The sequence below is a fragment of the Podarcis gaigeae genome (assembly GCF_964106915.1).
Source record: "Podarcis gaigeae genome assembly, chromosome: 13".
In the NCBI taxonomy this organism is placed as follows: domain Eukaryota; kingdom Metazoa; phylum Chordata; class Lepidosauria; order Squamata; family Lacertidae; genus Podarcis; species Podarcis gaigeae.
Window position 1 is genome coordinate 22,198,588 of NC_139689.1, and position 27,876 is coordinate 22,226,463.

Below are 27,876 nucleotides of genomic sequence, written 5' to 3' on the forward strand. Positions count from 1 at the left end.
ATCATGAGAACAGTAGTTTACCCTGCACAGGACTGTGTCCCAGCATCCTTCACAAACTACAGTTCCCTGGGTTTTGGGGGGGAAGCCGTGTGCTTTCAGTGTGTGGTGTGAAACCAGCTTTTGTCTGAGTCTGTAAAATTACCGGTAGGCAATTTCACAGGATAAGGTCTATCAGAGAAGCCCAGCTAATACGGGGATGTTCTGGGTCAAGGACCCTGGGGGCTTCACTAACTACGAACCCTGAAATTTTGGATCCCAGAGTTGTAGTTAATGAAGCTGATGCCATGGGTGCAGATGCCCCTCCTGGCAGGGGGAGCGGTGGTGCAGGAAAAAAGTAGGCTGGCTACTTTCTACCCACCCAGCAGGGATCTAGATGCTGAATCTGGGCAGTAATCAAAGATCAGATGGCGACCATGTCTGGCATCTTTTTCTCTCTGGCACCTTTTAACAAAGGGATTTTAAAACGCTCCCCCCCCCCCAATATCTGACACCAGTTTCAAAGATAAACCTATACAGGGAGTCCGAGGCAGAGTTGTGTACAGCCTCATGCAATATCTGTGGGGAGGGACACTCTCTGTCACTGGAAGAGGAGATCCTGAACCTGCCCCACCTTCTGCCCCAACAATCACATGTAGGCATCCGTCACCAGAACGAAGCCGTGGCTCTTCCCTGGCGCAGCTCTGGAGTTGCCATGCCTCTTGCCAGGTGCCGAGGGCATAGCGCAGCAATGCCCTTAGCTGGATGGGCTTGGTGGGAGCTGCAGTCTAAAGCCACACGGAGGGCGCCAGGTTGGCAAAGGCTGCTGTAGGGCAAGGATCACCAATGGGGTCCTCTCCACACCAGCTGAAATTGGACAAGGCACTCTGTTCTCGCCAATACCCTAGGCTGTGCCATGTGCTTGGTTGCTGTGGTGGTTTCTCTACTTTGCAGACGTTCCCACGGTCCCTCAAAGGTTGGCAATCCTGAGTGTCAGGCTTAGACCAGAGAGACCTGGGTTCAAATTTCCCCACTCAGCCAAGAAGCTCAATGAGTGACCTGAGGCCAAGTCATTCTCTATCTCAGCATAAGCTACACCACAGGGTTGTTGTAAGGATTAAAGGGTGGGTGGTGGTGGTAAAGGAGGACGTTGTAAGATAAAATAAGCACAAAAACGGAGGTTCCTCTTCCAGACAGCATCTTGAATGGTACATAAAGGAAGGCTCTACCCGTCACAGAGTCCTATCCTTCCCTGGAGATACTTCCCACCCTGCAAAACAAGGCATTCGCTGCTGTATGGCAAGAATATATTCAGCAAGTGAATTTTGCTTGCATGGCAAGCAGCTGCTGTAGATTCTTTGCCGGTTGAACTTCTGCCTTTATATTGTGCGCTTGGAAAATGCAGGACAAAATGTTGGCACCCCCTGTGGCTACAGAGCACAAAGCCCAGCTTGTTGTCTCTTTGTTCTTTTACTAGGATCAAAACCACAGTTTCTCTCCCATTTCCTTTTCAACAGGAAATGCTGGACAGTCCCTTTCAAATTTGCTTTTTTGTGTGTTTTCCCACGTTTGAGACGCTGAGCATAGAAAAGGCCAGCTGCAGTGCAGCAGACTGCCATTAGGGGGTGCTCTGGCTCAGGAGGCAGTTGAGCCTGTTCATTTCTGCTCTGTTCCCCATTCCCCCTTTATAATGGTGGTTTTAAACCTTTCGTTTTCTTGTGAGGGTGCCGTCACTGACCACTCTTCTTAAACCAAGCATGTTTCTCTCTCTGTCTGAGCATAGTCATTGCATGCAGAATCAATCAATACCCCTCTGATGTTTTTTCTTAACATATTGTCGCAAAAGGAGGAGATTCACAAAGAGTGGTATAAGAAAGGTAAATTACTTTCTGCCTTTGTGGAATGTTGATGCTTTTGTAATTGTGAATACAGAACTGGGGTTAATTTATGCAGGAATATAGAATCATTAAGAATATAGTCTTTTTTCTTTTTCTTTTAGAAGACATATAAACTGATTGCCATCACCACATCCTGCACTAGTTAATTATGCTCACATGTTTATTGTTGGGTGAGCTAGGATTTCCGATCCCTATTGTGTGGTTTTGAACAGGGAACCCCAGGTGTGAAGGAAGGGTAGTTGTGGAGGATTTGTTCCGTTACATACATTTGCCATAAGCGTTTATCAACCAGCTACTTCAGTCCTCTGGATAATTCCCGTGTGTGCAAACTAAGCTGATCTACTGCCTGTCATTAAGTTGGGGGAAAGAGGTGGGGAGAGGAAAAGGGGAAAAAAGCAACTTCTCAGATACACATTGGTCAGGCTTGTTGAAATCCTTTCAAATCCTTTGAAATTCAGTTTTAGTTTTACCCACCCTGTATAAAGGAGTCTACCCTTGCTACTTTTCTGTGGCCCATGGCTTCAGAGATGAACTGCATTTTGTGGGCTTCCCCACCTCTGGTAGTTTGCAGAGTGCCTTAGATCTTCCCTGTTTACTCTGACCTCAGCATCCCTTGGTCCTGTCGGTAGCTGACCCACATCATGGTGGAAGAGATACTTTGCGGATCAATTTCCAGCGGGGTGGAGCAGCAGGATGATTACCAGACGACTAAAACTGTTTATCTTGTATCCTAGGTTAGAAAAAAGCTCATTCCATTGTGTGCGCACAATAATAACTGTTACCTATCTGTAACTGTTGCTAGTATTATTATTATTTGCTTGTAAAGTGGCATCAACATGTGTAGCAGAGAAAAATGAAGGAGATGGGTCTCTGCTCCGAGGAGCATACAATCCAAAATTTGTCATAGAGGAGGCGAAAGTAGGAGGGGTAAAAAAATGGAGGCAAAAGTAAACAGGGGAAGTATATCTGCTGTGTACAGTTACATGTACTTGGGCTTAGTTGCAGGAAGGGATAGGAACTAAGGGGCAGTGAGGATTGTCAGGCCATGCCTTTGGGGGCAAGGTGAGCAGGAGTGTCCCCAAACACAGCAGAGCTGGTTTACCATCATTTGAAGTGGGGCATTGTCAGTGGTGACTGGTGCCCATTGGAACTGGTGGGTCAGAAGGCAACTGACAGTAGGTGGAGCAAGGACTGCCGGCCCATTGGCATGCGTTTGCATAAATCAGGGATGGAGCAGGAGATCTTGGGCCTAGTGCTAAAGACCCATGGCTTGGCCATTTGGAATGCCCCTATTTTGGAGTAAGTGAAGCAATGCACATTACCATCAAAAGAGGTTGGCTTAATGGTCTTCCATCAGAGAAACGGTGGGTTTTGAAGAAGGATTTGAAGGAACAGGGGTAGCATCCCAAAGATGCATTGGGTGGCAGTTCCAGACATGAGGGGCAGCAAGGGGAAAAGGTTCCAGCCTGCAGGACCAGCATTCAAGGATAAGGGGAGCAACATCTGGGGAATCACAGTTTTCCCATTCCTACGCTGGGACAAGGGAGAAAGTCGATTCAGTTTGCATCTCAAGGCAATCATTTGCATGAACCAGAACAATATGCAAACTGAAGGAAGCAACCCTCCCAAAATTAGCACTTTTCCATAGTTGGCAGTGCAGCTTTCCAGGCAAATGCTGTGTACAAAAATGCACATGCTAGCATAAAGGGTACATAAGTGTGCTCATGTTAGGGAAAATAACGTACAAAAAAATACATTATATCAGGGAGAATTGCTTTGCAACAATGCACATACATACTAGGCAAAATGGCATATAAACAAGTTGCACTGAAATGCTCATGAATGTTCACGAGGCCTTTAAAAAAACCACGTAATTGTGAACTGATGTGGAGATATGGAGAACTGAATATAAGTTAAGGAAAATGAGAAACTGAGAAAAGCCAAAACAGGCAGATTCACCCATCCCTATCCTACACTAAGGCATATTTTGTATTATGCTTTTAAGAGTTATTTTTAACCATAACAGCAAACACCTCCCATTTAGATCACTAGAGGACAACCTATTGCAAAAGTAAATTAACGTAGCATGCAGAACAGGAATTTCAGCAATGCAACAGATGCATTCAGGCAACAGCCCTTGGTTGGAGAATTGGCTTTTATTTATAACTCGCCATTCCGCCAAGGAACTCTCCCCTTGTCCCATTTTATCTTCACAGCAGGCTTATGAAGCCGGCTACTAGCTGAGAGAGATTGATGAGCCCTGAGAACTTCATAGCTCAGGGGGGATTTGAAGCTGGTCTCTCCCCAGTCCTAGGTTGCCAGTCTAACCACTGCACCAAACGATCATATTACTGTTCTCATCTGTGAAATGTTAGAGAGTATTCTGGCTGTTGCATCCATTTATTAACTGACCAGGAACGAGACTTTGGGTTTGTAGTGGATAGCTCCATGAAAATGTTGACCCAATATGTGGCAGCTGTTTGATGCCATCGGGCAGGATTGTGGGGCAGAAGTCCAGAACCCTACACTCAGTAGAAGGAGCAGCGCCCCCCCCCCAAGTGCAGCAGGGGTGGGGCTTGCTGAATTTCAAAACACGGGGGAAAGCTGTAACTCAGTGGCAGAGCATCAGCTCTTCATGAGGAAGGTCCCATGTTCGATCCCAGCATCTCCAGGTAGGACTGGCAGAGACCCACACCTGAAAACCCTGGAGAGCTGCTGCCAGTCAGTGTTGGCACTATGGAGCTAGATGGGCCTATGTTCCACAGCTGTGGCTGATGTGGCAGACCTGCCATCCCAAAATTGACATCACAACTTGTACCTGGCTGGCCCTGGAGCAGGACAGGGCAAAGTGGGGGCTGTGAGGACCACCCTGCCCTGCCCCAGTGCCGTAGGAACAGCAATGCTGGCAGCACAGCTTTTTGTCTCTGCCCTGCAATTTTGTCCGCTACTGGTAATACACATCTAAAGGGAGAGGGGGATGAGACCGTTTTAAATAAACGAAATAAAACACATGGCCATCTAGAGAGCTCCCCCATCCCCATAAGACCATTAAGTCTGGAGTGTGAAATGACCCACTGTGCACCCCATCCCTATCTCCAGTTTCCTTTCCCTCCTACACACCCTCGGCTGACACCTCCACATTTCCGTGCATCCCGAAAGCGGAGGTGGGACTCACATTTCAGGGCCATATCCGGTGCTCTGGCCGTTCTGCCGCACCAAGATCCCCCAGACGACCTCTTTATTGAGCATTCCTCCAGATTTGTCTGTGGGGAGGTTATACATCGGAGAACATCCCTCCGGATTAGTTTGCACCGAGCTCATGTATAACTTCCCATCAATTGATCATTATCCCACCCTTTTCTTTGTCACTTTCCTTACCGCAGAGTATGTTTTGAAAAGTGGAATGATGTGGATTTGTTGCACCAGAACTCTTCAGTTGTGCCAATCTTAGTTTCTGGCATGTGATTGAATCTGTCCTGCAAAAGAGTGACATTTGGGAGGTGGCAGCTGTCTCTCTTTCGGGCTTTTATTGACGATCTGCTGCACATCCATGTCACTGAGTTTCCTCATCATCAGGACGTTCAAAAGGTCATTAAACAAGTCCTGCTGGATCAGATCCAAGGTCCATCTTCCCTCACTGGTCAGTCATGCCTCTGGGAAGCCCAAACACAGGGCATGGGAGCACAAAAGCCGTCTCCCTCGTTGTCGTCTTCCAGCTAGTGGTATTCAGTGGTATACTGCCTCTGCTCAAGGAAGTTCCATGTAGCCATCATGGTTACTAGACAGGGATAGATTTATTTTTCCTGAGGGCCCAGCTAGATGTGACAGCAGGAGGGCAGCTGGCAGAAGGAGGTGGCTGCCTCAGGCGGTAGATGTGGAGGGGTGTCAAACGGTGATGGCAGCTCCCCTAAGCTTGCTAACTGCTGCCCTCAGGTGCCAGGGAGAGAGCCTCCCAGCTGCGAGACCTGAAGTGAAATTCTGCTGTCAAAACTGTCAGCCTGGTTGGATTCTGAGGTGGGGAGAGAGGGGCACCTTCTTTGCCTCAGGAAGCAAAATGTCTTGGACCGGCCCCGTCATGCTTTCCCTCTCGCACTGGGTTTCTGCAGCCGTTCTATCCCCCTTTTCCAGCTTGCTTCCAGTGTTGCAGCTAAGAAGACAGAAATGTATTTGGAGTAACTGGCTGAGGTAGCGCTAAGCTGAGGGGAGGGGTCCACACAGCTGCTCATCTCTATCTCTCTCCCATGTGTAAGGCAGAGTACACACCAGAAAGCGCACTTACCCCAAAGCATCCAGAGAACTGCAGATTGCTGAGGGTGCTGGGAACTGTAGCACCACGAGGGGTAAACTACAGTTCCCAGGGTTCTCCGAAGGAAGCAGTGTGCTTTATAAATATGATGTGCACACAGCCTGACCTCTCTTTTCACGTGTGAGCTGTACATACATGTGCATGATGCCTCCCTCACAGCCAGCCTAGTCTGAAACATCCCCAAGGCGCCCCCACCTTGCGGAGGAGGATTGGTAAGGGAAAGGTAACTGCCTTCTGAAGAAACCTCCCTGGTTTTCTCACGCAAGGGCAAATGTCCAAGGAGCTCCAGGATCCCTGGAGTGGGGAAGAGAGAGCATGTGCGTGCACACATGCGCTCCCGCTCATCCTCACATGCCAGTTCCTAAAGGTGTCAAAGCGCCCCCGGCATCTACTTATTTATATATTTATTGAAAGAAAGGCATTGCAAGTACTCTGGGAATTCTCCTCTGCCCCCTTCCCTATTGCTTCGCCGCGACAGGCTGTTGGCCTTTGGACAGCTGCAGCAGCTCCCCAACAGGAGGAAGTTCTCCACAATGGTACCGAAATAGCTAATCCCACGTTTGTCGGAAGAGGGCTATTTCTCTCCCTACCCCACCCGGTGTGCGTTCCATTGCGTTTCTTCCGCAATCCCAGGGCTCAAGAGAACAGAGAGCCCTGAGCCATTTGTCCCTCTGATGCCCCCCCTCCTGATCTCCAAGGCCACCTCACATTCATGCCCCCCCCACTCGCCCTGGTCCCCAATTCCACACTCCCCCCCACCCCACCCCTGCCGCTAGGCCCAAGCAGCCTGTAGTGTCGAAGGGCCCAGCTGCCAACACTTACCACCTGTTAGACATCCAGGCTCCAGGCCGCTGTAGGCTTCAACGTCCGTCCGTCCCCACCAAGAGATCTCCCCCCCACCCCACAATCCCTACGCCCCCCTCCCCGCCCACCCTTTTTTGCTTTATATCAACCACCTGTTTATTATGTTCTCAGCTATTTCCATCCCCGGCAACAGGTGGGGCCTGTCCCCCGGGGCTTCTGTCTGCTGGGCTGGAAAGGCGTCTGGTTACACCACGGAGAGGCTTCAGGCTTGGAGGCGGGGGGGGGGCAGTGGCAGGGAAGGCGAAGCGAGGCTCCTGGGCCTATTCCCAGCTGTGGAAGGACATTAATATGTCTGGGATAGAACAAGGCCGGCTAGGAGCCAGGACTCCTGGGTTCCCAGGGAGGGACAGGGCCCGGAGCGGCCGGTTCTCTTCGCCAGTTCGGATTACGGGCTTCATTGCGTGGGGCACCGGCAGAACGCAGTCTGGCACTCAGCGTTATTTTGTTGGGAAGAAGGCCGACTGCATTTGTGCCTATTGTCCTTTTTGAAATGGGGCGCGTGTGTGTAGTGTAATCAGGATTCTGCGTCTAGAAAATATGCATTCTGCAACCTGGATTGCCTGCTGAGATTTGCTTCTGCTCTTCACGGGGAGGAGCAAGCAGGTAGGCAAGTCTCCCCTGTTGATTCCTGGACATGTCATGCTCTTATCCTCCAGATTAAACTTCTCTGGATTCTCTGCATTCCCAACACACGCAAACAACAGACCCCCAATTCCCACAGCAAGAAAGGCACTCCTGAATTTTCACACAGCCCCACCTTTCTGCTTCCTGATCCAGTATCTGTGCCTTCTTTGGACTGGTCTATGTCTGCAGAGGAAGGAGGTGGCAGAAACCTGAGGTGGTCAAATAAGGGGCTGTACCCCATCAGGCTGCAGGTGAAGAATCAAACTTTGGGATGTTCCTGCACACAGCGAAAAACCAACCAGCAGCAAGCAGATATTGGGCTGTGCCAGAATTTTTCTTATTGATGTGCTAGATTTTTCTTGCAAGGTGTAACAAGGTCTGTTTGTTTTTTGCAGGAACATTTATTGACGCAGGACAGACCAAGACGTTTATCCCTGATGATAGGTTGCAGTTAGTCATGCCAATGCAGGGGAAGAACTTTGCCCATGCTCAGAAGCACCCTGGCCCTCATTGTTACTATGCATTGCATGCTCTGGAGCTGGCCTGGCTATGGAAACACGTTCCCTGAGGCAGTTGCTGGTGATTTGAGAGCAGGGCTGGAACCCATTCCCCCCCCCTCCCGAGACTAAAGTCCAGAGGGACCCACTGCTGACCTTGCTAGAGGTCAAAGAGCTGGACTGGAGGGGGGAGTCCTGTCCACCCCCCTTGTGCTTTGCCTGCACTTGACTGTCTTGGCATGGCAGATTAAATGCGCCTTTGAACTCTTTGATCTTCCTCCATTCCCCCCCCCCCCCAATATAAGATCTAAAAGGGTCTCCTGTGTTTCTTTTGCCTGCAGCCAAGGCTCACACGACACCCTCCACACCGATTCCCTTTGAATCTTCAAAGCCTCTGCATGCTTTAACTGATTACACATTTAGCATCTCTAATCTCCTCTTGGCCCCCACCCGGGAGGCAGCCTTGGGACATGTCCCTCTTCTTTCAAGCTTGTCTTGTCACGCTTGCTCTGATGTTCCTCCAGCTCCACATTTCAGAGATTTGGGGGTGGGGTGGGGGTGGAAAGGAGGGGCAACTGGAGGTCTCTGGTGAACTGCCAGGGAAGACGAGAGCTCCTCGTCTTGGGCCCTTGGTCGCCCTGCACTCTTGGGCCCAAGCAGCCCTCGAATTGTAGGAGGAGAGGTAGGGTGGCCCAGGGACACCATCAGGAGAATGACGAAGGGGGGTCTCCGAACGCAGTAAGGCTCACCTGCCATATTTTGAAACAAGCGAAGGAATACGGAATATTCATTGCCATCTCACTTAGTTCCCCCTCCACCTCATGTCCAGAGTCTAAAATTACCTAACTGCAACTCTGGGTACGGGTGGGGGTGTATGAAATCCACAAGCTTCAGTCTCTGACTTGCCTGAATTTTATTTATATTGCGTCGCCCTGTACATTTCTAAAAAATAGTACCTAAATGGTATGTGCCATAAAAGGTAAGGGGGCTGGAAGCCCTTCCTTCTCTCCCTCCTGCCAGTAATTTGACCACTGGGTTGCTCAGGTTATTAGAACATCTCTAAACATTAGGTGCAAGAAACTGTGTTTTTCCACCCTGCTAACAACCGTGTTTCCCCGTGGAATTCACAGCCACCAGATATCAGAATCATAGAGGTGGAAGGGACCATGAGGGTCATATAGCCCAACCCCTGCTATGCAGGAATCTTTTGCCAAAAGTGGGGCTCAAACTCACAATCCTGAGATTAAGAGTCTTACACTCCACCAACTGAGATTTGTTGGTCTCCGATAGTATCAAAACTATCATCTTGTGCCTCAGTAGGTTTTTTCAGGAAGCTGCTGCTCCCCATTAATCTTGAACCGGCAGACAAGATTGACAATGTACATTTAGAGCACATCTAATGCACATTTGAAGCACACAGCTGTCCCCCCCCAAAAAAGAATTCTGGGAACTGTAGCTTATTAGTTGTTGTTTAGTCGTTTAGTCGTGTCCGACTCTTCGTGACCCCATGGACCAGAGCATGCCAGGCACTTCTGTCTTCCACTGTCTCCCGCAGTTTAGTCAAACTCATGCTGGTAGCTTCGAGAACACAGTCCAACCATCTCGTCCTCTGTCGTCCCCTTTTCCTTGTGCCCTCAGTCTTTCCCAACATCAGGGTCTTTTCCAGGGATTCTTCTCTTCTCATGAGGTAGCTTATTAAGGGTGCTGGAAATCGTAGCTCTGTGAGGAAACTACAATTCCCAGGATGGGAGGGGGGAAAGTAATATTTTTTAAATATGCACTGAATGTGTTCTAAATGTGGGTCAGGTCTTTTCCTGCAGAGGGCGCAGGAATAGTGGCTTTGCTCTGCACAATGCTACCCTGGCTCCTGGTTGTGTTCACAAGAGTGCATGACTTTTTCCAAAGCTGGTGAAACTGGCAAGGTTTCCTTCCCAGCCTTACCACTTCTGCGGGGGAATGGGAACAGCGGAAAGGGAGGATAGATTGCCTGAAGAAGCCGGATTCTTTATATCAGTCAACCAAGAGACACTTCCCATTGAGGGAGGACAGGTTAAAAGACAAGAAAAGCCATTCCCCCAATGTGTGGAGGGCAGGGAGGAAGTGGTGGGCGGGAGACTGAAATATACTTCTAATCAACTGCATCCTTTGAGAGGTGTCATGAAACCAACAAGGAGGTTGAAATGGGTGTGGAAATACACCAGGAGTATTTAAAATAGCATTTCAACATTCACTTACAAATAGTATTCAAAAGAGGCTCGAAAGGGCTTTAAAGGCTGCAATATTAAGGCTCTTTTTATTGTGGGCATATGCAGCAACATGCTGTTGATGTATTAGTAATGTGTTGGAAGTGGATTTATAGTGGACCGTCCACACATCATCCCTCTTTCTCAGTTGTCCTGTGATGCTTCCCCAATGTGCCCGCGTTAGTGCATCCAGATTTTAACTCTACCCATTGCATGCTCGGCATTTTGCCCATCGCCAGTCTCCACTCCCCCTTCTGCCCGGACAGCGCAAGTAAGTTGCACTGTGCCACCATACTTCCTTTCGTCCGCTTTTAAAGATTGCATGTTTCAGCTGTGAATTCCTGTGCAAAACTGTGCTAGTTTGCAGGGGGAGGAAACCGCAGAAGTGCCACTGTATGTGGCATCAATAGGAAGTATGTGGAAGTACAAGCTCCTGTGGCTCTGACCCCTCCTTGCTGCCATACTTTGTTTTAAAGTTGTTAACTTCAGGCTGTGATTGCTACGCTAACCATTAGCTCGTTTCCATTAAAAAATAGCAAAAAAACCTCCACAGGAATGGTGATTAAAGAAGCAAATTTAATTTAGCGCCTTGAAGGACCCAAAAAATAAAAATAAAAAATTGGAACATTTGTATAATGAATTACAGGATTTCAGCAGGAAGCTTTAAATGCACGGGGTGTATGCAATTAAGTGTTTTTTATTATTGAACCTGCCTTGGGACCTTAGGGTGAAGGGAAGGTAACAAACAAATATCTCTGAGTGGGCACAGAGCACCTTTTCCTCACAATTCATCTGTCAAATCCAGCCTTTGCCAATTACGAGTCACGCCTTCCAACTTTAGAGCATGGGCTTGCATCCTCTGAGATCCAGGAATCTCTCCCTCTCCCTCTCTCTTTTGCTGTTAGAAATGAAGAGCTAAAAGTCAGGGCCCGTGAGGTCTAAGGATCTGGGGTAAGGCAATGGCTAACAGCAGAATTCTTAGGAAATTATCCCCGCTGATTTCAAGGAGCCTTTCTTCTGCTTCAGTATGCATGGATTGTGAGAGTGTGAGTTTTCATCAAGGCATGCCATGATTCAAACCTGTCAAGCAGAGGGCTTTTTTACAACTGCTGACTCATGTCACACTGGTTACCATGCCAGTTCTGCAGACTGAAACAATTGAATGGGCCCATCTGGGACAAGGAGATCCTGCAAGTAAACTAGTCCCAAGCCATGAAGGTCTTTATGTACTAATAGTAACACCTTGAATTTGGCACAGTAACCAACCAGCCACCAGTGCCCATCTCTGAACAGAGGGGTTGTCTACTGAGAAGGTCTCACCCCGTCAGTAACCGTGTTGCAGCATTCTGCACTAACTGCAGTGTCTGCGCCAAGTGCAAGGGAAGCCCCACACAGAGTGCATTGCAGTAATCCAGTTCTGAAAATTCCAGGGCCTGAACTATTGTGGTTAAGCTGGTATAGGGTGGATGGAGACCCAGGTTTACATCCCCTCTTAGCCCTAAATCCTAGTAGATGATCTGGATCCAGCCACCATTTCTCAGCCTTCCCTACTTCACAGGGTTGTTGTAAGGATAAAGTGTATGTGTTTGCAACTGAGCAACTCGGGAGAAGAGTGGGATTTTAAGAAATGCAATATGTAGATATATAGATTGATATTGTTGCCTCTTTGGGATGCCAGAGAGAAAGCGAGAGTGTGCAACGAGAAGATTCGTCTCGCTGACCAGCCCTCTCTCCCTCTCTCCTTGCCTGCAGAGCTGTCTGAATGTTTTATGGTGAATGGAGCTGATTACCGGGGGACACAGAACAGGACCTCTCCCGGGAGCACGGGGCGGCCCTGCCTCTACTGGAACCAGACGCGAGAGCATGCCTACAACACCGCCAAGTACCCCAACGGCGAATGGGGCCTGGGCAGCCACAACTATTGTCGCAACCCGGACGGGGACGTACAGCCCTGGTGCTACATCTCGGAGAACGAGGAAGGCATCTACTGGAAGTATTGTGACATCCCGACCTGCCACAGTGAGTACAGGAGGCCTGGGTAGACAGTGTGTGTGTGTGTGTGTGTGTGTGTGCGCGCGCGTGTGTGTGTGTGATGGACTGGCTGAGTGCAGAAGAGTGGTTGGAGGCACCAGTGGGGAAACCCCCATGGGAACCCCTAGGAAAAGAAGGCTCAGAGCCAAGGGATTGGTGGTGGGATGGCGATGAGGGAGAAGAGGGAGCAGGCTGGGAGGTGATGGTGTTGGAAGCTGAAGAGGCAACAGGATTTAGTGAGCAGGAAGAGACTCTGGAAGAGGGCAGTCCAGAATTAGAGGCAGAAGCAGAGGCTGGAGAGAAAGGGGCCAAGAGGCAGAGATGACTCAGGCTGGTGAAGAAGCCGGGGGTCTCCCTCTCCTGCTGTGGCAAGCTCCCCTCCCCCTGGTCACCCAGAACCAGAAGAGGTATGAAGAGAGCAGAGCAAAGACAGGCACACAACTGAGTCTCAGATTGCAGAGATGAGTCAGGCTGGTGAAGAAGCCAGGGGGTCTCCCCCTCCTGCTGAAACCAGCTCCCCACCCCCCAGTCTCCCAAAACACACAGATAAATGAAGAGAGTGGAGAGACAAGACGAAGGAGTCTAATGGAATGGCTGACCCAGGCCCATACAGAGCTTGTCTTGTTAGAATAAAGTTATAAACCCCAGTTAGCTTAGCCCTCTGAGGCTTGGGGCAAGTGTATCCTCCTGCCCCCCCCACCTTGCACGAGCCTGGGCTAACTCTCCAGGTGACAGTTGAGGGGCAGGAGGCCTGATAGAACTGGTCTGTCGCAGCACTTGCAAAAGCCTTAAGGCAGAAAGAGAGCTTTGTTTCCAATCAGTGCATAACTTCATGGTGAAATTCTGTAACTTTTTATACAAGTGTTCCAGGGGGTGGTGTTGGGGGTTTTGCTCTCTTGCCCTTCCAGACAACAAAAACACAATCACTTTGTCCTCCTCTCCAGTGCCAGGTTACGTCGGCTGCTTCTTAGATTCTGGGACCCCACCGGCCCTGAGTGGGAGCAGCGGCACCTCTACCAAGCTTACAGTGCAAGTCTGCCTCAGCTTCTGCCGCAAACGGGGCTATAAGGTAAAGCTCTTTGTCAACCATGGGCATCTCACCTCACCCCGCCTGCCTAATAGCATCTTCAGGCTTATGGCCTGGTCTGATGTCGCAACTCTGCTGGAGTTAAGCGGATCTCGGCCTAGTCAGTGTGTGTCTTGGAGACCAGGAGTGAATCCGGTGTACACCAACTTGGAGTTCCATGGTAGAAAGCCTGGTATATAAATTATGGGGTGTACTGAAGTAAGTTGTATTCACAGTAGACTCTTTAAAACTAACAAACCTAAATTAATCAAGCCTATTCATTTCAGTGGGTATATTCTGAGTAGGACCAGTGCTTTTTTCGGGGGGGGGGGATGCAGGGGTATGCATACCCCTAAACATTTTGTGAATCTTTGTATTTTTGTCCATTTACTGTATTTATTTTCCCCAATTTTAACTATAAAAATGGTGATTTTCTTGAGTCAAAATAAGAGTACCCCTAAATAGTATTTTAGGAAAAAAAAGCACTGAGCAGGGCAAATACTAGGTACAACCCCAAATAAGCATCAACCCTACAGAAAAAGGCTTAGGGTTGCGTTCAACTAAGTCTTATTCATAACAGACCCATAGAAACAAAAAATGAGTGCAAAGGCACTTGGGATGACTGGCCAGTACTTGAACACTGGAGGTGTTGTTGTTGCTATTGCATTTGTTCTTTTAGTTACCCAGTCTCAAAAATTCAGATATAGGCCTGCAAGCATCTATTGGCCATTGCTTGTGATGTAGATGGTGCTGAAGCTGCCACATGTTCAAGTCATTGTGTGACTTTTCTTTATAAAATTTAATTTCAGCTGTGATGCATTTTTAAGCTCTGCACAGGGTTGAAGGTACTTTCCTGCTCTGCTACTCCAGCCCTAGAACATTAGCTGGTCTTTTTAACAAAACATTGATGAAGTTGCTGCTTTACAATTTGCCCCAAAGCTTAAAAGAAATATCAGTCCCAATCTGTTGCTTCATTCCCTTTGGTTATCAGATAACTCTGTGTTTTTCTAGAAGGCATATTTAAAGAGATACCCCTGCTGCTTATAAGATCATAAGAAGAGCCTGCTGGATCAGGCCATTCAGCCATTTAGTCCTGCACCCTATTCTCATAGTGGCCACCCAGATCCCTCTGGGAAACCTTCAAGCAGGACCCAAGCACAATACAGTATTACTCTTGTGTTTTCCAGCAACTGGCATTCAGAAGCATTCCTGCCTCTGACTGTGGAGACAGAGCATCATGGCAAGTAGCCATTGATAGTGTTATTCTCCATGGATTTGTCCAACCCTTTTTTCAAAGCCACCCATTGTGTGGTGTGTACACTTGATTTGGCCTCTGGCAAGCAGGTTTGGTAGTCTTTGTGTTATTCCACAAACCTGCAGCACCTATTTGGGACATCTCTGCGTGTGCCAGAAGATACGACGCTTCTCTGAAACCACTTTTACCTTCCTTAAAGCCACCTCAGCTAGGGGGAAAAGGCCACCTTAAGCTGATGGAATATGTGCAACTTGCAGAATAAGAGAACAAGAAGAACATACATTTAGAGAAGACTGGGAAATGTTTATTGAATATATGGGGGGAATTGTGTACACCTGAAAACGTTGGTAGCATTAAAATAAATTCAACAGTGTAAATAAGTTTTGATGGATGTAATAATGGTTTAGTTTATGTAAAATACGCAGGGGTTTATAATATGCAAAATGAACCATGGAAATAGAATAAGGGAAGTCACTGATATTTTAAGGATGTTTAACTGAGTATTCTAAATTGTAGAACAGAAAAATTATATAAAAAAGAAAAACAAAGCTCGCCTCAGCTTCACTTTCTCTGTACTGGGGCCGTTTACTGGTGTCATTGAGGTTGCAACTCTGATCGTATTTTTCTGGGTGTACGTCCCACTGAACCCAGTTGGGATTGCTTTTGAGTGCACATGTATGGGATTGTGCTGTTAGCCATGCAACAAACAAACACCATTGGCAGGTTATGGGATCAGATCTACACCCTGCTTCCCCTCCCGTGTACATGCTTTTTAAAATCAGCTTTCTCTTCTCTGCAGTTTGCTGGCGTAGAGGCTGGTTATGCCTGTTTCTGTGGCCACGAAGGGGATGTCCGACGTAGCCAGCCAGTGAGTGCCGTGGAATGCGACCAAGTCTGCTTTGGCAAGTCCAGCGAGTTGTGCGGAGGAGATGGCCGGATTGGCATATACAATGGTAAGTGTAAGGACGCAGGAGGCTTATCACAGATCAAAGGTTTTTTAATCAAAAAGATGTACGCACATCTGCTGTGCATGCCTGATGACAAAGGTTTTTATGCACAGAGGTAGAGAGAAGTGTTTTTCTCTGTTTCCCATTGAGGGAGAATTCAGAGGACACCCAGGGAAATCCATGGGAAGCAGGGCAGCCCAAAATTAAGGCTGCAGTCCTCCATACACTTACAGGCAATGACCAATTGACATGAGCCCAACTGATGCGTGACCGTGCATACGTGCAATGTGCCAAACCCAGAAGTGACTTTTAAAATGGCCCTAAGAAAGCCCAGAAAATGCAAAAAAGCAGTGCCTAGCAATCCCACAAGCCTTTGCAAGTGCAATCCCAAGAGCCCTTGCACCGGCCGTTAAGACCTGTGCGGAGGTGGAGTTTGAAAAAGGGGGTTTGGAGGGAGCGATTATGCAGGCGTTCAGCATCTGGTAAGTTGCCGCTGGTTTTTTAAAGGGTTTCCAGAGGTTTAGAGGACATTTGCAGGCTTTTTCAAATTGTGTTTCAAAATATACGTAATTTCACCTCGGAACTTAAGCCTTGGTAAATTGGATGTTGCCTGGCCTTGGGAGCAAGTCCTGTTGAGCTCATACTTCCATGTGGACACATGTTGGATTGCAACGCATCTTAAGGAATTTGTTGCCACAAAGAGTGGTGATTGATGGCCCCTAGCTACGTGGGCAGAGCACATGGTTTGTATGCAGAAGGTCGCAGGTCCAGGCCCCAGCATCTCCAGGTAGGGCTGGAAGAGCTTCTTGGCTGACACCCTGCAGAGCTGGCCTAGATGCATCATATAGAACCAGTGTGGTGTCACAGTGAGAGCGTTGGACCTAGGATCTGGGAGACCAGGGTTAAAATCCCCAGTCGGCCACGAAACTCACCGGGTGACCTTGGGGAGGCAGGTCACTGTCTCTCTCAGCCTAACCTACCTCACAGGGTTGTTGTGAGGAATAAATGAGGAGGGGGAGAACTATGTACACTACCCTGAGCGACTCGGGGACATGACAAAAAAATAAATAAATGTCTGACTTTGTGTAGGCCAACTTTTCGTGTTCCATATCCTATGCCTTTAAAAAAAATGTGATTAGATATGTTCATGGAGCCTCAGGGTATATATGGGAACCTGGAGTTTCCATAGGTGCTCTGTGCTGGCATGTGTTCACTCCCATGCACCTTGCCCCAACAGAGGGTGCTAAAATTTCACGACTGTGAAAGAGAGGATCCTGATTGGAAATAGACAGGACACTTCATGGAAGGATTTGTGAGTATTTCGGTTTAGAAAAGGGAATCTTTCCCAGGCCTTCTCCAAAGTGGATCTCGTTTTGCTCCCATCCTTCCAGTCTCACGTTCTCTCGACATCTGGATTGCATTTATTTATTTATTTCTAACCAGTGTTGGTTTTTGAGAAATTTTTCATTTTCCTGTTTTCCAGACACAGTTGAGTTGTTTTCTTTCCCCAGTTTTGACTCTCAGGGATGTCAAAGTGTAGTGTATACGCTTAACAGTTGAGTTTTGTTTTTGTTTTTTTAAAATGTTTTTTGACAACAAATATAATGCTTTTTGGGTGCCACCCACATTGTCTCAGTATTTTTTACAACAGCCCTCTAATGTACGATGCCTGAATGATATTATTACAGCATGTAAATCATTTATTATTACCATTACTATTACCATTATTATTACTATTATTACTATTATTATTACTATTATTATTATTACAGTTTATCTACCACTTAATTACAATTATCTCTAAGTGGTGTATAGCAAGCTGAGCAAATGCAACAGAGATAAAAAGCTAACTCTTAAGATCAAAAATGACTTTTAATGACTTTTGAAATAGAAATCCTTCAGTAGGCACCAGAGGTTCAGCAGGGAGGGGGCATGTCTGATCTCATTTGGAAGTGAGTTCCACAAAATGATGCCCACAACCCTAGATTGCATGGCTCCTTGCGGACACAAGCCATGCATCTGAGCTGTGAGAAACCGTGGTGATTCCCATTGTAGACGCAGGGATCAGGCACAGGTATAAAGGATCAAGCGGTCCTTAAGGTATATCGAATACAGGGGAATCCTCACTTATGGAACAGGGTTCCATTCCTGGCTGCTGTACATGTCACTGGGATGCATACGAGTGGGGATTAGCCTGCCCCACTCTGCCCCTGCCCCCACTTTGCCCCTTTTCAGTGCTGAAAATGGCACACATGTTGGCAGGAGCGTGTGTGCTGATCACGTATGAGTGTGGAGATGCCTGGACTGTTATTGTATAATGTTATAGTATACTGTAATTGTTTGGTACACTTGGGTCATCCCATTTGCCGTCTAAAAAAAAATGATAGTAGTTTGTTTTTGTGTTTATTTGTTACGTTTTTAAAATCTCTTCCTTTATCTTCACAACAAGCTTGTGAAGCTGAGAGATCAGGAATGGTCTAAAGTGACCCAGGTCACTCAATACGTTTTGTGAATGAGTGAGGATTATAGTCTTGCCATTGCACTGTTTATCTCTCTTATCGGTTTTTTTTTTTTTTAAGGGTGAGTTTGAGTCTCTTGCCATGATTGCAAACAATGGAGGTACACTTTTTTTAAAAAAATTAAAAAGTATACTTCATTATTATACCCGGAAAGGTCTCCCCCCCCTTTCAGAGTACAGTGGTACCTCGGGTTACATATGCTTCAAGTTACATACGCTTCAGGTTACAGACTCTGCTAACCCAGAAATAGTGCTTCAGGTTAAAAACTTTGCTTCAGGATGAGAACAGAAATCGTGCTCTGGCGGCGCGGCGGCAGCAGGAGGCCCCATTAGCTAAAGTGGTGCTTCAGGTTAAGAACAGTTTCAGGTTAAGTACAGACCTCCAGAATGAATTAAGTACTTAACCCGAGGTACCACTGTACCTCTAATTAAAAATTAACAATTAAGGAGTCTTAACCTGCTGTGTCTCTGAGTGATTTACTGTTCTGGGCATTGCCATTTTCTTCATTGCACAGTATCTCTACATTAGAGGCGAATGATTGCCAGGCCAGAGCCAAAGCTGGTTGGAAGGAGGCAAGATTAGAGCGGCAAATTACACAGAGCAGCAACAGGCAGCCTCCTCTGCGGGTGGGTCAGTCTGCTGCATCGGGAGTGGCTGAACCATCCAATCTCACCCAGCATCAATGTGCAGCAACATTGGCGCCTCCTAGTGGTGGCTGATTGGAAGGAGGTGAGGCCAGATCAGTAAAGAGATGCGGCAGGCAAGATCTCCTGGATGTGGAGTGGGTGTTTTGGGCCCACAAATGAAGCTAACTGCTTTCTCACAGTCGGCTGGCTTGCACAACCCTGTGTGCTCTGGCACGCAGTTCATTAATTACTATATGATGTATTATCACCCCAGTTATAAGGTTTGCATCGAGTGTCTCCGACTGTGGCTTCCATAGGTCAGGATCCAGAGAGCACGTACCACCAGCCCTCTGTTCCTACTATGAACCTGATATGCCAGGGAAGGGACAGAACTCAGTGAAAGAGCATCTGCTTTGAACACAAACAATTCTTGATTCAATCCTTGGCAACGCCACATAGTGTTGGGAATGTCCTGTGTCAGAAACACTGGAGAGCTTCCCCAGACAGGGAAAACAATGCTTAATTAGATGGACCACTAGTCTGATGAAATGCAGATGACTTCTGGGCATCAAGAGCGCCATCCAGGCTGAGGTACCAGCATGCAATCTTGCCCTAGTCACATGACTGTCTAGGGCCAATCACAACCAACCAGGCCCTATAAAGCCTTACTTCAGAGCTTGCTGCTCAGTCTGAGCAACTCGTCTCCAGCGTGAGGAGGTTGGCGAAGCGCTGCCCACCAGTCTCTTATGGCTGCCTTGGACCTTGACCCACCTGGTTCTGACCGAGCCCTTGCTTCAATCAGATCCTCTGAGGCTGACGGGTCATCTTGACCCCTGCCTGCCTGTGGCCATGTGCACCTTCCTCCAGTCTCTCTGATTCTAGTTCTGGATCTTGACGTCCACTTGGCTTGGGACTGTGTACTTGCTTCTGGGCTGTGTGGGCAGACAGACAGCCCCCTGGCAAAGTCCAGCATGTCTGAAGCTTGATCCTGCTAAAAAAAAGTAAGAAGAGCTCGTCTGGATCAGACCAAAGGTCTGCCTAGCCCAACTTCCAGTTTCCCAGAGTGACGCACCAGAGGCCAGTGAGCACAACAGCACTCTCTCCACTCCTGAACAAGTGGCATTCAGAGGCAAACTGCTCCGAGATTGAATGTAATACACAGCTATGATAGGTAGCAGCCACTGATAGTCTTATCTGCCATCAATTTTCTAATCTCCCTTTTAAACTGTCCAATATGGCGGTCGTTGCTACTTTTGGCAGTAGCAAGTTCCGCAGCTTAACCAAATGCTGCGTGGGAACTACTTCCTTTTGTCTGTCTTGAATCTTCTGCCATTCAGCTTCCTTGGATGGCCTCAGGCTCTAGTATTACGAGCTTCACTCTGTTCACTTTCCCCACCCCATGCATAATCTTACACATCTCCGTAAAACCCCGTTCTAATTCTGTAAGCAGTCTTACTCATGCAGAAGATGATTGGCTCCTTGTCTAGATGCAAATTTATTATCAGAAGCTGGGTTCTGTTGGTGTAACCGCATGGAAAGCTGTTTTGCACAAACGCTCACAATGTGGAAAGCCGTTTTGCGCAAAGGGGCAGGGTTTTTTGTCATTGAAAATTAAAACAAAAAACTGGGGACCCTAAAAGTTGCATCCCTCTATTGATTACATTTTCATTCTGATCCTTCCCCCCCTACCCCCCCACCCTGCTTGTCTCTCCACCCCACAGTATCCATGGGTGCCTGCCAGGGAAACTTCACCGATCTCTCTGGAGTGATTTACTCTCCGCAGTTCCCGGATGACTACGAAGCCGACAGCAACTGCAGCTGGTCCCTGCACCCCCTGGGCTGCGAGTCCGTGGAGGTCACCTTCCGGATCTTTGACGTGCATGACCCCAACGACCGCCTGGAGCTGTGGGATGGACACAGCAACCTCTTGCTGGCTCAGTTTGACGGGCGCCGGAGGCCAGGGGCTCCCCTGCTGTTCCCCACCGACCACCTGCTCCTCTCCTTCCATTCGGATCAGCTCCTGCAAGCCCAGGGCTTCGCCATCTTGTACAGAGGTATGCGCCAAGGCCTGACGCTGCGATGCATCTGCCCCGGGGGTAGAATGGGCGGGATAAACCTGTTCCACCTGGGTTGAGTAATGCTGCAGCGATCACCTGCAGAGGAGGTAGATCAGGGGAAAGAAGCCTCTTCCTGGGTGGGTCTGGAGGGCCACAGCAAGGACCAAAAGTAAGAACTCCTGCTCCCACACCAGAAGACTTTGAGGTGGTGTGGGGCTGAGGCGGAGTGGGGCTGTCTTTGAACTCCCGGACTCACTCCAGCGCCTGCCAACTCTTCCCTGGGGCTCGGTGTGTCAGAGTCTCTAATTAGAAGCTCTTGCTTCCACACCTGGAAAGGGGGGAGGGTGACCGGCCCTTTGAACTGGGGCCCTGGGAATGGGGAGGATATCTTTTGACAGCGCTTGGGAAGCCCTGCGTGTGGGTTCCTCGCACTCGCTCACCCTCCCGCTGGTGACAGCACCTTTGAAATAGTCACCCAATGGGTTAACTATGGGCAGGTTTCTCCTGGTGTGTCCCTTTGAACCTCCTGTGCAGCCGCAGGCCTGTAGCCAAAAATGATTGTGAACTAAAGGTGGGTAGGGCAGCTGGTTGGGGGATTGGGGCAGGGGGAGGCAGAATGAATACAGAACAGGAAGAGCCTAAATACAAGTGGCCTGATGCATTGCTGTTTAATTGTATAAACTATTAATACAATGGCTTTCTTGGTCGTCCCTGGGCCTCTGTGTCCGTTGGCCAGGAAACAGGAAAGGCACCGTCTTATTGATCATCAGGCAAAATACCTGCTGGTGGCCTTTGTTTGTTAAATTTGGATGCTGCCAGATCCTGCCAGAGTTGCTCAGGGCAGAAAAGGTCAACGTGTTAGAACAGCAGGATTTAAAATGCAAACAAAGACCTATTTAAACACAATTAAAAACCACCTAAGAAAGCTTTTTAAAAGCCGAGAACGTCAAAAGCTGAGAACTTTAAAACACTTAGAATTTTAAAAACCATTTAAGAGTAATTGCACACCCTCACAGCTATAAATTTCATAATTTACATCACCACCCCACACTTTGCAGTTCATTTCTGGTTCACCTATCTTTCTGGGAAGCAGGTTTGTTTTGCAAGAGCTCCAAATCGGCATCATTTGTGACAATCTTGAAGTGCCCTGGGGCTCTTGCTTCACAGTTGTGACACAGGAAGCAGAGGGTCATCTAGTCCAACTCCTGCAATGCAGGAAACTCACCTAAGGCATCCATGACAGATGACCATCCGACCTCTGCTAAAAAACCTCCAAGGAAGGAGAGTCCATCACCTCCAGAGGGGAAACCGCTCCACTGTTGAACAGCTCTTACTGTCAGAAAGGTTAAGTCGGAATCTCCTTTTTAGCGATTTGAAGCCATTGGTTTGAGATCTTCCATGTGACAGCTCTTAAGATATTTGAAGATGGCTATCATATCTTTTCTCAGACTCCTCTTTCACAGGCTAAACATACCCAGCTCCCTCAACTGTTCCTCATAAGGCTTGGATTCCAGACGTTGGGAACAGGGTTTGCTAAAAATCCACTGTGAAGCCAAATAAACTGTTTTGATTTCCCTGCAGGAGTGAAAGGTCCCCCTATCAACGGAGCCCGGTCTGATTTACGAACCCTACCGGGTGACGGATCCCGTCTCATCCCAACCTCCTCTGATTGGTTGAACTCCACCTGGACCTACAGCGCCAATGACTCTGCCATTGGAGTAGGAGGTAAAGAACTAGACTTGCGGCAGGGCTTGGCCCTCGATGCTGCAGCTTGTTCTATAACCCGATTGGCTGGCTCAAGTCAAAACAGTCTCTGATGAGGACATTCCCTGCAGGAAATGTGGGGCTAACAACTCATTGCACACATGTGCCTGCCATATGACCCCCTTTTTTTAAGACAGCGAGAAGTTAACTTTTGCAGAGTATAGATCAGAGAAAGGCAACCTATGTGTGCTCAATCCTTTCTTTACCCAGCATTTGACAATTCTAAACCCCTTCCCATAACAGCTCCCCAATTCCACACACAGGATTACAGTTGCACTTTTTCAAGAATAAGCGTGTAAGTGGCATCAGAGTGGGGGGCGGGATGGGCAAATCTCACTGTGGGTGCCATTTGGAGCTGAGAAATGGGGAAGGAAAAGGGTAAAGCACTGTCTCCATTCCACTGTCTACATTTCCTTCTCTTAAAGCAGCGTCTAAAAAAACAAACGCCAAACCATAAAATATTAAGATTCTCTAATAACACACATTCACGCATAATTTAATAGGGATGCTTGAAGAATTGGATCTTTGCAAATTCCAATATGAACTGATTTGCTCTTCCTGTACTAATGTGTGAATTGGAATTTTGTCACCCACAAATGTCCAGGCTCTCTGAATGTTCCAATGCTATTCTTGGCTCAAAAATCGTATCAAAATACTTTTAAATGCATGTTTTGATAGAAAAATAGGTTTGGAAATGCATGTTTTGATAGAAATTAATCTGCAATTAATTTAATTAATTAATTAATTAATTGATCTGCAATTTTAAAAAGTAGATTAACGTGGAAATGGCACAGAATGGTCACAGAATGGGTGACCACAAGCAAAAAGGGCACAAATTTGAAGTAAACTGATTTGCCCATCTTCAAAGTGCAGCTAGCTGACCTTCGGTTCCCACGCTGTGTAAAATTTGCTGTGGTGCAATCCAGCCACCAGGGGTCATAGTCTGTACCTTTGTAACATAATTCACTTTGTAGTCAGCTGTGAGTTAAATGACATTAGAGATCCTGAACTCTCTCTTATTCTGGGCAAAGCTTTGCACACCTTGCACTTAAATAGAACGAATGAAAGAAAAATCAGAACTCAGCATGCAGTAGAAACTGGATTCTGTGACCTATGTATTATTAAGCGCAGTTATTTCATATCTGCTGATTTTGCACAACCCTTACAAGCCATGGGGAAGGGAAGAGAGCTGGGCAGGGCAGCCTCATCCCTATTTTGCTTTTGCTAAAAGCCCTGCTTGGCTGTCACCCCACCTGGTTTCTGCAGCATTGCCCATGTGCTTTCACATCTGTATATTTACAGGGACTAGGAGCATGAAACAAAAAAACCCCAAGTCTCTCAGATTGCTGAGTGCTTGCATGGTGCAGTTGAGGAACTGCGGAATGCATACAGCCCATGGGATGAGGCCTTACATTGCTTACATGACTACTACATTTATTGTCTGCCAACATGCATGCAAAGCTCTCGCTGTGTGTACACACACACACACAGAGAGAGAGAGAGTGAGAGAGAGATATGTATACAGAGAACACCTTACACGGATTTGCTCCATGTTTTAAATTTCCCTCCGAAAATAAACAGCTCCTTGTCCAAGAGGATTTTTTTGAGTTTGTTCCATTTCTGCAGTAAACAGCTGGTTTTCACAGGGAAAGCAGCAGGACCAACCCCATCCCCCCAAAAAACCCCTCTTGGACCCATGATTTGAAATCATGGGACAAACAAAAATGTGGATGGGCCCTTTAAATCTGGAGCCAACTTCTGCTTTCTCATGGGTCTTCTCTCTTCTCCGAACACTGTAGTCTTATTATTGTTATTGTTACTATTACCATCACTATTTTAATCTGTGTGCCCCATTTGTGCCCTAAAGTGGCTCACAAGACCGTCGTCTAGGTGTATTTTGATGTACAACGGCCACCTCCCAATCTTTAATTTGTGCTGAGGGTTATATAGAACATTCGGCACAACCTGGTGGCAATTTTGTATTTTTAAAAATTTATTAAATGTGTATACCATCTTATACCCGCAGATCTCAGGATGGTTCACAACATAAAATCACAATAAAAAAACCACACAAAATACATCATAAAAACAAATACAACATAATAATCCCTGCTTACAAGAACACATTTTAAAAGGGCATCAGATGTCAATCAGCCAAAGGCCTGGTGGTGAGGAGGCTGTGCAATATCAGATGAGAAGGTGCTTTAAACCGGGGAAGGGGAGCCCAAAGCCCTCCAAGTGGTGCTGGATCCCATCTGCCCCAGCCAGTATGGCCACTGGTCAGGGATAATGGGACTTGTTGTCCAATAGTATTTGGAAGTCCGCCGATTCCCTGTCCCTGTTTTAAATCACCACTCTTGACAAGCATAAACAAGATGTTGGAGCTCTGTGATCAAAGCTGCTGGCTTTATGGCAGAATCCGAGACCTGGGAGAAGAACTGGTGGAGGAGAACTGGAAGAAATTTAAGGACTATTTACAAAAACATTGCAAATTGTATGAATGTTAAGAAAGATGTAAGATTTATATTAACATGGCTCCAATAAATTAGTAATAAGGAATATAAATTTGAATGTAATTGAAAGAAAGGATAAATTTTGGATTAACAATATTTTATAATTAAGCTCTAATAAGAGAGTGGCTAAATTTTAAAATTTGAGACCTTAATACTGGAAAACTTTATTATATAAATTAAAATAAGTTAATAATTTGCTGTTAAAATTTTTGAGTTTAGAAAGCAGGAACAAGAGGTGTGAGGAAGTCCAAGGAAGTGTATGAAATGTGGATACTGGAAAATGTTATGTTAGTATGTGTTCTTTATTGTTAAACAGAAACCTAATAAAAATTATTAAAAAAAACAAACAAAGCTGCTGGCTTTAAAAATAACTGCTTTTAAAAAATAGATGGTAGGTCTGATCACAGATCCCAACCAGTTTCCTACTTTGGCTCAATAAACAGATTGGAAATGGCTGACCTTTTGGCTTTCTGGATCTGTGTGACGCAGCAGACATTATAAATTTATATGAAATGCACAGGATGTCTCTACCAAGCAGGTATTGGTCAGCTTTTTACACAGAAATGTAAGCTGACCAGTATAGCATCCACTTATTATATTTGCAATGTCTGAAAGTAATTTCCTTTTCATTGTGAGAGCTAGAAAGAGACTTAATTCTGTAGGGGACTCAGCATGGTGATTAATCAATCCTGCCCTGTAGCTTTCTAGATCTTGGTGGAAGGTTGTACATAAATAGTGTCTTCTGTTCTTTTGTTAACACAGCTTGGGTGATGTACACAGCTACAGGGACCTTCATCTTAGCCATCCTCATCATCTCGTACCATCTACGCAAGAGGTAGGCTGGGGTTTCAACTGGATGATGGGAGTGAGTCAGAGGTCTTGCATTTCACTCCCATCTTTTAGTGTGGGGGGGCGGGGTATTTTCAGGGAGCAAAGAGTCCTAGATCCAGCCCCCTTTTTGGGGAATGACAAGGAGTTAAGAGGAAGTGAGTCACTTTGGTCATGTTGGCAGAGGATGCTGGGAACTGTAGTCCAAAAACATCTAGAGATCCACACACTGGCTACCTTTAATCTAGAGAATCTTGTACACGTTGGACATTAGATACGTGCTCAGGATGCTGGGCCATTGCTAGTGGTGGCGTCAATCTTTGACTCACCTGATTGCACTGTTTGTTTTCTTATCTCCAGGACCTGCCTTTTTGTGCAGAAGAAGACTGGCAGTTCGCTGGGCCCTTTCTCCTCCAAAGGCCCTCGAAGCCGCTGCCAGTGCCTTGGGGGCGAGGCGTGGGCCGTGGCCTACCGCCACACCCGGGTCGTGATCTGCACCACGCGCGGCGCCCCGCACCACCGCCCCTTGCGCAACGGGGGCGGGGTTGCCGGGGACGACGAGGCCTCCTCAGACTGCTCATGCCTGTGCCACAGTTACGAGAACCTTTCGTCCACCAACCAGTCCTCTCTCAAATCTCTCATCTCCACCATCTGAGGCCATGCGAACCTTATAACTTCCACCTTCACCCCTGTCATGACCAGCTCCCTTTCTACTGCCAGATCCCTGGAGCAGAACTTCCTCAATTTGCTAGGAACCAAGAGACCAACCTTCTAAGTATATGCTCTCCGGGTGGGAGGCAGGGGAGCCGGAATTTCATGGAAGCCAATGCACCGTTTGGCACAGATAAGAATGTTCTGGAGAAATGAAAGTTGTTTTGACAGCAAGAACTTGTGTAGCAACATTGCCTAAACAACCTTCTCTGGGCCAGGAGAGTACTGAGGTGGTGAGAATCCTATTGCCACATCCCTTTGAGGGAGACATCTGTGCCTTCTTTGAAGCTGGGATTTCCCCTGGGGTTTTGTAAACCTTGCCTGTGGGACAAAGAGTTTTGGTGGAAGTCTCCCATCGTGGCAGGATTCATACCTGCATGGAATTTAGGATTGTGTGACGGGAGAGATGCGTTCTCTGTAACACATGGAAGTTCAGGCATCTCGCAGGTTCACGTTTTGTGCGACGCCAAGGCCTGGGAATGGTGAGATCCTGGCTGCATCCTCAAAGAGGTTGGAGCGGGGAAAGCCTTCAGTTCCACAGGCTCATCCGTGGATGCTGAATTGGGGCGGGGGGGGGGCAGGGAATGGTGATATTCGTGTGCACATCCCATTACCGGTGTCACTTTGGGGACATTTGGGTGCAAACAGAAGCCATGGGGCACTTGAAAGACTTTTCACTTGGCTACACGGGGGTACAAAGACACACCAAAAAAGAAGAGGGGAGATCAAAACCAGCCCCCTTGCCTGTTGTGTCCCAGAGCCACATGATGGATTTTGGAACATAAAATCTTCATTAAATTATTTTCATATCAGTAACAATGCTTCTCTGTTCTTCACTGTGCTGATCAGCAATGTTGGGCTGGGTCTGGAAGCAGGGAACTGAAAGTTTGAATGTTTCTTACTGTTCCTGGATTGGATATACAGGGATGGCTGTTGAGGGCACAAGAGCAGGGAATAATTCTAACACACGTACCTAGAGATTTTGATCAGATTTCCTTCAATAACAGCAACAATTCCCAAATTTGTGACAAGACACAGAACATGAGATGATCTCTATCTTGTTGTGAAAAAGCAATAATTTATTCAAGGCTCCAAAGGAGGCTGCTGGCTGTGTTTCTGCCTGCAGGCCTCCTGGCCTCAAAAACTGGGAT

General features: G+C 47.2%; 1 protein-coding gene and 1 long non-coding RNA gene across 3 annotated transcripts in view; one reads left to right on the top strand and one right to left on the bottom strand.

Annotated features, from left to right (window-relative positions):
• KREMEN2 (kringle containing transmembrane protein 2) overlaps positions 1 to 27,544 on the top strand; it is a 31,039-nt gene extending 3,495 nt beyond the window's left edge. The window contains exons 1-8 of one of the 2 annotated variants that reach the window (XM_083708229.1): positions 6,990 to 7,647; positions 12,161 to 12,427; positions 13,384 to 13,508; positions 15,560 to 15,713; positions 20,574 to 20,906; positions 22,491 to 22,634; positions 25,949 to 26,021; positions 26,375 to 27,544. In XM_083708229.1, coding sequence (XP_083564355.1) covers positions 12,178 to 12,427; positions 13,384 to 13,508; positions 15,560 to 15,713; positions 20,574 to 20,906; positions 22,491 to 22,634; positions 25,949 to 26,021; positions 26,375 to 26,669 — 1,374 coding nt within the window. In that variant the 5' untranslated portion in view covers positions 6,990 to 7,647; positions 12,161 to 12,177 and the 3' untranslated portion in view covers positions 26,670 to 27,544. Of the gene's footprint in view, positions 1 to 6,989; positions 7,648 to 12,160; positions 12,428 to 13,383; positions 13,509 to 15,559; positions 15,714 to 20,573; positions 20,907 to 22,490; positions 22,635 to 25,948; positions 26,022 to 26,374 lie in introns of those variants that run through there. The other variant, XM_083708228.1, reaches the window with a different exon arrangement.
• On the bottom strand, positions 3,579 to 6,883 carry LOC310829730. Its single transcript, XR_014557341.1, has 2 exons — positions 5,253 to 6,883; positions 3,579 to 4,235 (listed from the first exon to the last, which is right to left on the bottom strand). It is a non-coding gene; the product is annotated as an uncharacterized lncRNA (long non-coding RNA).
• Positions 27,545 to 27,876: the final 332 nt, after the last annotated feature.